Genomic DNA, 9,135 nt, shown 5'->3' with positions numbered 1-9,135 from the left:
GTCAAGTTCTTCCAATTGTAACCTTCGTATTTATATTTAACAGATTGATAAATTGTATTTATTTTACTAAATGACTGAACTTTTTTTCAGGCTGAGTCAAGTAACTGACCACACCTAGTATTAAGCAAATTTACGTCATAAGAACCGACATCCTCGTAATGTTTTTGTTTGGTTTTTGACTCAACACATCATTGTAGGTAATATAGAATTACTAATATATCTATCTCCCATTACATTACTCTTTTAAAACTTTTTTAACTTTTCATTAATTCATTCATGATACACCCTTTACCTTTTTCCTTGATTCAGCCTTAATGAAAGAAATGAAAAAACCAAAAAGTAATTCAATATATATAAAAAAGTGTTGGAACTTTTAAGGGTTAAAATATTTTATAAGGTTGAGTGGAAGGTGTGTGTGAAAAGAGAGGATTATAAAAAAAATGAGTGCGAATGTGGGGATTCTTTGCATTTTTGTTGTGCTTTTCATGGCAATTGAAGCAATGGGGGTTGTTACTAGAGCTGCACCAATGGATCAAATTTCAGGTACTTTTCTTCTTTGCCATTCTTACTTTGTATTTTAATTTTTTTGGTTATTTTTTGTGTGCTTAATGCTTGCTTGGAGATTGCCGCATTATTTTTGTTTTATTCACATTTAGATACAAAAATGGAATGGAAATGGGTATATACGGTATTGGGTTATCAAAACAATGAGTACAAAGAATACTATAATGATACATAAATACTAGTTGATAGATAATAGTTCAACCAAACGTTTGTAATTATATGGTTGCTATCATCAAAGAGTTTTGTTATTTTTTTTTTAGCTTTGACGAGATATTGTTGAATTAGATTTAGAACATATACAGTAAACTTAATAGTTTTCGGAGCTACTTAGTAATAAATTGTTATTGCTTCTTCACGGTCATGTCATTGTTTAGTGAGATGTCAATAAGAGTTTCAATTTGGATGACTTTAACTTGTTCTTCTTTTAGAGATTTTAGCAACTTCATAGGTTGGATGTAGAGCTTATGTTTGATAAATTCTACCACCAAACGATGTTATCCCATAGTTTTTTGTCGTTTTTTGTGGCTCCGATCCCGAAGGTCAACTCCCCTACCTCGATGGGTAATTTATGGAAAATTTCTCTGGTTGAATTCTTATACAAATTGATAGGATGCACAAAGATGTCTCTTTCGACTGTGATTGTCTTCTCTTAAAAGCTACTTCTAAATAGAACTTTCACGAGGGAAAACCACTTTAGACATATGGTAATCATGGATTAGAATGGAATTTCTTGTATTTTCTATCAAAGTTAGTTGGGATCAACTAACTATATCTTTGATACTTGTGAGGTGTTAGCTTATGTGTTATATAAATGTCTTAAGTGGTTAGATTAGGATTTAATGTTATCCAATGACAATAGTTGTTTTTTTAGAGTTATTTAGATCTCTTGGGTTACGACTAAGGTTCCATTTGATGTGACCATGATTTGGCATAATATGGTCCGAACTTTTTACAAATTCCAAAACAATGTTATCTTTTTTAGTAAGAGAAGTTTAGTCTAGGATATCACTCCAGGACTTTCTCAATTCTTATAACTAGTTCCCAATGAATTTTTTGAAGCTCATGAGCAGAGAATGTAGGAAAGGAATGTTGATAATGCAAATGCAGAGATCGCTTTGCAAGCCCGTTTTAATGAAAGAGATAAGAAAGGAAAGGGAAAGTGGCTCATGAGCAGAGGATGTAGGAAAGGAATGTTGATAATGCAAATGCGGAGATCGCTTTGTGAGCTCGTTTTAATGAAAGAGATAAGAAGGGAAAGGAAAAATGGCTCATGAACAAAGGTAGAAGGAACTTTCAGAATTTTGGTGAAATAGAAATCCAAAATTCTAAAAATTCAACATTTCAAAAGGGTGAAAGCAACGACAATAGGGGTAGTGGATCATACAACTCTAGAGGTGGCAACATTAGAGGAATAAGAGGAAGTAAGAAAGGAGATAAAAGCAATGTGTAGTATTTTAATTGTCAAAAGTATGGTCATTTTGCAAGAGAGTGAAGTGGCAGCTAGAAAGAACCTCAAGAAGATGAAGCAAGAGTTGGAAGACAAGAGTATGATGATGAGACCACACTCTTGGCGATGATCACTAACGAAGAATGCAACAATAGAAAATCACAGAAAAGCTACAAGAGGCTACAACAGGCTGGCAAAGAAGGTTGTAACTGGTTACCTATATATTGTAACCGGTTACAAGCAGAAGAAAACTCCATGGTGACTATGAAAGAGGCGATCAATGGTATCGAGACTCTGTATGTTTAACGCACATGATGAGAAGAAAATATTGATTTGTTACAATCAATTGTGCCATGATGAACAAGGTAAAGTTTTCAGATGATACCACTCTAGCGGCGGAAGGGATCAGTGACATATCAATCGAGAGAAAGGATGGTAAACATTCTTCAATAAAGGATGTGTTGTATATTCCCGGAATCAAGTGAAAACTTCTAAGTATTTGTCAATTACTTGAGAAGGGTTACAATATTCATATGGAGAACAAGCCATCATGCGTTATGGATGCAAACAGAGATTTGGTCATAAAGGCTCATATGGCTCCAAATAGAACTTTCAAAGTTGAATTGAAGGTTATGAAACATATGTGTCTTGCTACAATGCTAGTAGAGAAGAATGGATATGGAACTATAGACATGAGCATCTAAATTTTTGAGATCTCAGCGACTTGCAAAAGAATAAGATGGTAATAGGGTTGCCATTGATCAACATACCAACTGAAGCGAAGTAAGATTAGAGAAAATTCAGCAAATATGCAGGTTGTATAACCAATTGTCTTCTTGAGGTGGTGTATTCAGATGTGTGGGGACTGATGCAAGTTAACTCTATTGGTAGCAATAGTTATTTTGTCACATTCATTTCATTAATGATCATAGTAGAAAGTTATGGACATACATAATCAAAAGAAAAGATGAGGTATTTGAGGTGTTCAAGAAATTCAAATAAATGGTTGAAAGGCAAAACGATCATTTTACATGAGGTATTGTTGCCTTACACACTACAGAAAACGGTGTTGTCAAGAGGAGTACTTGTTATAACATGATCATGGTAAAAAGCATGCTAAAGGTAAAGAACTTGCGGAAATGATTTTGATGGGAAGTCGTCTCCACAACCACTTATTTGTTGAACAGACGCCCCCGCAAAGAATCTAGAAAATATTACACCGGAGGAATCTTAGTTCAGGTTTAAACCGAACATGAGTCACTTGAGAGTGTTTGGTTCAACGATATATCCACATGTGTCAGATCAACTTAGAAAGAAGTTTGATAACAAGGGATATCAAATGATACTTGTAGGCTATCATTCTACTTGTGATTACAAGTTGTATGATGCATCAAACAAAAGGACTGTGATCAGCAGAGACGTCATTTTTTACCGAATAACGGAGCTGCAACAACCTGTAACCAGTTACCAATGGACTTAACCAATTACATCAATGAAAAATGGTTCCTACAGTGTTTGAAAATGAATAAACAACCCCCGTTGAAGTCAGGAAAAATCAAAGAAAACGTGATAAGATCAACAAGGCAAAGAGGTTTTTCTACAAAACTCCAAGATTGTGACTTATTCCAAGACAACGGTGTTAATGAAGATGGTGACTTCGTCCATTTTGCACTCATGGTCGAATTCTAACTCGTTAAAATATAGGATAATTTAAGTGATCCTAAATGGATTTGTGCTAGAAGGAGTAGCTGGAATTGATTCAGAAGAACAAAACTTGGGAGCTATTTGATTTTCCTCAAGGTAAAAGGCCTATAGGTGTGAGATGAGTGTACAATGTCAAGACAAATCCCAAAGGAGAGGTTGTGAAGCCCAAATCTAGATTGATAGATAAGGGTTTTTTGCAAAAGGAAGGAATAGACTTTGAGGAAGTATTTGCATCGGTAGCAAGAATTGAGACCATCTGATTGGTTTTTGGGATTACAAACAACAATAATTGGTCCATTAATCAAATAGATGTTAAATCTGCATTTTTGAAAAGACCTTTGGATAAAGAGGTCTATGTTTCGTTGTAAAAACCCACGAATCAAAGTTCTATAGATTGAAAAAGGCATTGTACGGTTTGAAACAAGCTCCGAGAGCTTGGAACTAGAGGATATATGATTTCTTAATAGAGATAGGCTTCAACGAATGTGTATCCGAATATGGTGTGTATGTGAAGAAGGATGAAAATTAAGGAGTAATAATTCTTTGTACCCACGTGGATGATTTGTTGTTTATGGGCAGCGATGAAGGTTGCATTTCTAAGTTCAATGGTGAGCTTATGAACGAATTTGAGATGACCGACCTTGGTCACGTGACATACTTCCTTGGTATTGAGTTTCACAAGTCCAAAAAAGGTTGTTCATGCATCAAAGAAGGTATGATCTTGAAATTTTGAAAGATCTAAAATGGACCATTGTAACATTGACATTACTCCTGTTGAACCAAGGTTGCAGTTGTCAAAGAACGAACATGAGTAAGATGTTAATCCAACTCAATATCGGAGACTGATTGGATCCTTACGTTACTTGTGTAATACGAGACCATATTTGATTTTTAGTGTTGGAATTGTGAGCAAATTCATGGAGATATTGAATGGGTCTCACTTTGTAGCAATCGAGAGGATTCTAAGATACGTTAAAGGTTCTATTGGGTGCATAAATTTTTTCTCACAATGAACAAGGGCAGAAAGTGATATTTGCTCAGATATATCGATTTCGGCTGACATGGAGATAAAAATGACAGAAAATCCACAGGTGGATACATCTTTATCTTTGAAGAAACACCAATCTCATGGTGTTCAAAGAAGGAAGCGGTAATGACACTTTCTTCTTGTGAGGCCGAGTATATTGCAACTTCGTTGTGTGTGTGCCAAGCCGTATAGTTGATGAATTTGTTTAAGGAGATGTACAGTAAAAAGGGTGAGGTTGTAATGCTCATGGTTGATAAATCTATTGCTAAGAATCTCATTGCACCAGGGAAAAACAAACATATTGATATGAGGTTTACTATTTGAGATGGCTTGTTTGTGAAGGAAGATTGAGGTTAGGATATTGTAAAAGTGAAGATCAAGTGGCCGATTTTCTGATCAAATGAGGGTTGATTGAAGAAGCATATACTCATGGAAGATTTGGAGCACATGAATTAAAGTAGTGTGTTAAGTGAAAAAAATGTAACTCACGTGCCTCTAATCGGTTACTGCGGGGCTATAACCAGTTACATCCTTTTAAAAATGAATCACAATATTAATGTAATCGATTGGAGTTTATCAATAATCGGTTACGGTAGAAACAAAATGTTTCAGTAATCGGTTAAACTCTATTTGTAATCGGTTAGAGCTATCTGATTTTTTGATTTTTTTTATTACTTATATCTCACTCAATATAATTGTATATATACATTTTGGATATTAATAAATTGACCATTATTTTTCACCCTCAATAATTACTCTATCTCACTCTCCAAATTAGAAATCTGGTTCTTTGTCCTAACAAGGGTGAGTCAACGACAAATCTAAAATTTTGCTGAAAATGTGAATTTTTGAGGGATACTTCTATATTGTATAAAGTATAAATAATACAACTTAACTAAATTATTCAGTATGGTTGGTTTAAACTTTCAGTTTTTTCGATTTTATGTAAATACACGGGTCCATAAGGTTAGATCTCCGTCTATGAAAAGGGAAGCAAGGTCATCAAAAACATAAACATGCGAATATTATTAAGTTCTAGGAAACATTACATTCATCTTTTCTAGTGGCCGTGTTTAGTGATTGCATTAACACATCATGTAGTTCTCTTACTGCATGTTCTTATTTGCAGAGAATAAGAATCTTTTCAACAAAACAAGACCCCGATCCCAATCCCGATCTCGCCCCATTGACTACACATTCGAGCTTCCAATTGCAACAACTTCTTGGCCACAAGGTATGCATTATTTGATCATCATTTTATGTGATATATTATAGCGAATGCAGATTCTGATTATAGCTTGTGATGAATTGCAACATACAGGTAACGGTTTCGCAGGAGGAATCCTTGATCTAGGTGGGCTGCAAGTGTCTCAAGTATCAACATTTCGCAAAGTTTGGGGCGCTTACGACGGTGGCCCGGACAATCAAGGGGCCTCAGTGTACGAACCAACATCAGTACCTAAAGGATTCTCTATGCTAGGTAGCTACAGCCAACCTAACAACAAACCTCTTTTTGGATATGTTCTAGTTGCAAAGGATGTTTCTTCAAGTACAAGTAACGGAACTTTAAAGCCACCAATTGATTATACACTTCTATGGAACACCTCATCCCTCTCAGCTAATCAAAATTCAACTTTGTATATTTGGCTACCAGTAGCACCTGATGGCTACAAAGCTTTAGGACATATAGTCACCACAACACCAGAAAAACCTTCCCTCGACAAAATCATGTCTGTCAGATCAGATCTTACCGAACAATGCGAGACTACTTCATGGATTTGGGGTTCCAATGATTTCAATTTCTATGATGTTAGACCAAGCAATAGAGGAACTCAATCTCCTGGAGTTCGCGTTGGCACCTTCGTTGCGCAAAACGGTGGAAATACTAACCCTTCATCTATTTCATGTTTGAAGAATCTCAATTCCATTTCAAAAGTCATGCCTAATCAGAAACAAATCGAGGCAATACTTCAAGTTTACTCTCCGTTTCTATACCTACATTCCGATGAAGAATACTTTCCTTCTTCTGTCAATTGGTTTTTCTCCAATGGAGCATTACTATACAAGAAAGGTGATGAGTTAAATCCTATTCAAATACAACAAAATGGAACTAACCTTCCTCAAGATCATAACTATGATGATTCTTATTGGATAAACCTACCTGTTGATGATGCAAATAAAGAAAAGGTCAAACGTGGAAATCTTGAGAGTGCAGAATCTTATGTACATGTGAAACCAATGTTTGGAGGAACATTCAGTGATATTGTAATGTGGATTTATTACCCTTTTAATGGACCTGCAAGAGCAAAAGTAGAGCTTATAAATATTAAATTAGGGAAAATAGGTGAACATGTTGGTGATTGGGAGCATGTGACTTTAAGGGTAAGTAATTTGGATGGTAAATTATGGCAAATGTATTTCTCACAACATAGTAGTGGTTCATGGGTTGATTCATCTCAAATTGAGTTCCAAAATGACACAACAAAAAGACCTATTGTTTATGCTTCATTGCATGGCCATGCAGCATATCCACATGAAGGTCTTGTTCTACTTGGGGAAAATGGAATAGGTGTAAGAGATGATACTAATAAAGGTAGTAATGTTATGGATATGGGAAAATTTGTGTTGGTTTCTGCAGATTATTTAGGGTCTGTTAAAGAACCAGCATGGTTGAATTTTTATAGGGAATGGGGTCCAAAAATTGACTATAATCTAGATGAGCAGTTGAAAAATCTGAAGAAGGTGTTGATAATTGGGAAGTTAAAAGAAGCTTTTGAAAGAATGATTAAGACTTTACCAAATGAAATGCTTGGTGAGGAAGGACCAACAGGTCCAAAGGCAAAGAAGGTTTGGAATGGTGATGAAGTTTGAATTTTGTAGGTTTTTTAGTTTATATTGATTCTTATTCTGTTAAAAATTAATTTATAATAGAATAAGAGTCGCGTGTTGCATAAATAATTATATTTTTTTATCTGGATTAAACCTTTTTAAATATTATAATATATTTTTAGTGAAAATTTTATTTTTCTAATTTTTTGTAAATTTTCTCTACGAATAGCGGCATAATTAATAGTCAATCAGGTTTGATGGCTGAAGCCTTATCAAGTTTGGTTCAAAAAGTGATTTTTATTAGAGATTTTGTTCTCTTTAAGGTTAATGAAAACATCTATTTTGAGATACTTCAATTTATTGATGACACTATTCTATTGAGGGAAGCTTATTGGTTAAACATTTCGAGCATTAAAGGTTTGTCGAGGGATTTCGAATTGGATTTGGAATTGAAAGTCGAATTTTATAAAAGTAAAATTATAAGTGTTAATGTGAAGAATTCTTTCATTGAGGCGGATGCCTTTTTTTTTCATTGTATTGTTCCTTTTTTAGGGGGTTCTGCTTAGAGCTAATCATAGAAGGAAGGTTACATGGAATATTATTTTAGAAAGGTTGCGTAGACGACTTTCTTCTTGACGTGGGAGAAACATTTCATTCAGAGGTAGAATTGTTTTATTGAATTCTGTTTTGAATAGTTTGTCCATATACTTCTTTTCTTTATTCAAGGCACTAAAGATGGTTTCTAATGGGATAATAAAGTTGCTACAAACTTTCTTGTGGGATGGGGAGGAAGGGAAAAGGAAGATGAGTTGGATGTCGTGGGACAAAGTCTATCTAGAGAAATTAAAAGGGGGGTTAAGTGTTAAACATCGCGAAGTTTTTAATTCAGTTCTTTTGCTTAAATGCCATTGGAGAATTCTTAATGAGAAGGAGGTTATTTGACAATACCTTATTTCCTTCAAATATGGGAATATTAAAGGAATTATCAATGAAGGCTTCTATAGTTCGGAGGGTTCGATAGAATCTCTTTGGTGGAAGGATTTGAATAAAATTACTTGTGTTCAAGATGAAGTCACTTGTGTGTTAAAAGGTGGATTTAGAGACAAGTTAGGGAACAACGAGGTGTTGGGTTCTTGGAGGTCATATTGGTTAGGCTCTGAAAATTTCAGCGAGTAGTTTCTTGAGTTATTCAGTATGGTTGAAAGAAAATTGAAAAAGATAACATATATGGGTAATTGGACCGATACGAGTTGGATGTGGAATTTGCGGATAAATGAGGAGTTGTCATCTCTTGAAGGAAGACAACAGTTGATTGATCTGAAATCAGTTATGCAGAACATCATCTTGAGCCAGAGCGAACTCAACACTTTTTGTGGTGGAAGAATCCAAATGAATTCTCAATTAAATCATGTTATCAGTGGCTTTTTTATCTGATTAATGCAGGTAAAACAATGAATTCCATTTGCCAACAAGTTTTGAATGGCATTTGGAAGTTGAAAGAGGCCGAAAAATTGCTCGTGTTTGGGTGGAAAGTTATGCACAATATTCTTCAGACTAGGATGAA

General features: G+C 34.9%; 1 protein-coding gene across 1 annotated transcript; it reads left to right on the top strand.

Annotated features, from left to right (window-relative positions):
• Positions 1–353: 353 nt before the first annotated feature.
• On the top strand, positions 354–7,784 carry LOC127134882 (hypothetical protein At1g04090). Its single transcript, XM_051061833.1, has 3 exons — positions 354–543; positions 5,872–5,976; positions 6,064–7,784. Exons 1-3 carry the CDS (start codon positions 441–443, stop codon positions 7,611–7,613), a joined length of 1,758 nt encoding a protein of 585 aa, XP_050917790.1. The 5' UTR covers positions 354–440; the 3' UTR covers positions 7,614–7,784.
• Positions 7,785–9,135: the final 1,351 nt, after the last annotated feature.

The sequence above is a fragment of the Lathyrus oleraceus genome, chromosome 1, assembly GCF_024323335.1.
Source record: "Lathyrus oleraceus cultivar Zhongwan6 chromosome 1, CAAS_Psat_ZW6_1.0, whole genome shotgun sequence".
Lineage (NCBI taxonomy): Eukaryota > Viridiplantae > Streptophyta > Magnoliopsida > Fabales > Fabaceae > Lathyrus > Lathyrus oleraceus.
The sequence above is the reverse complement of the archived record's forward strand: the minus strand, read 5'-3'. Positions and strand labels throughout refer to the sequence as shown.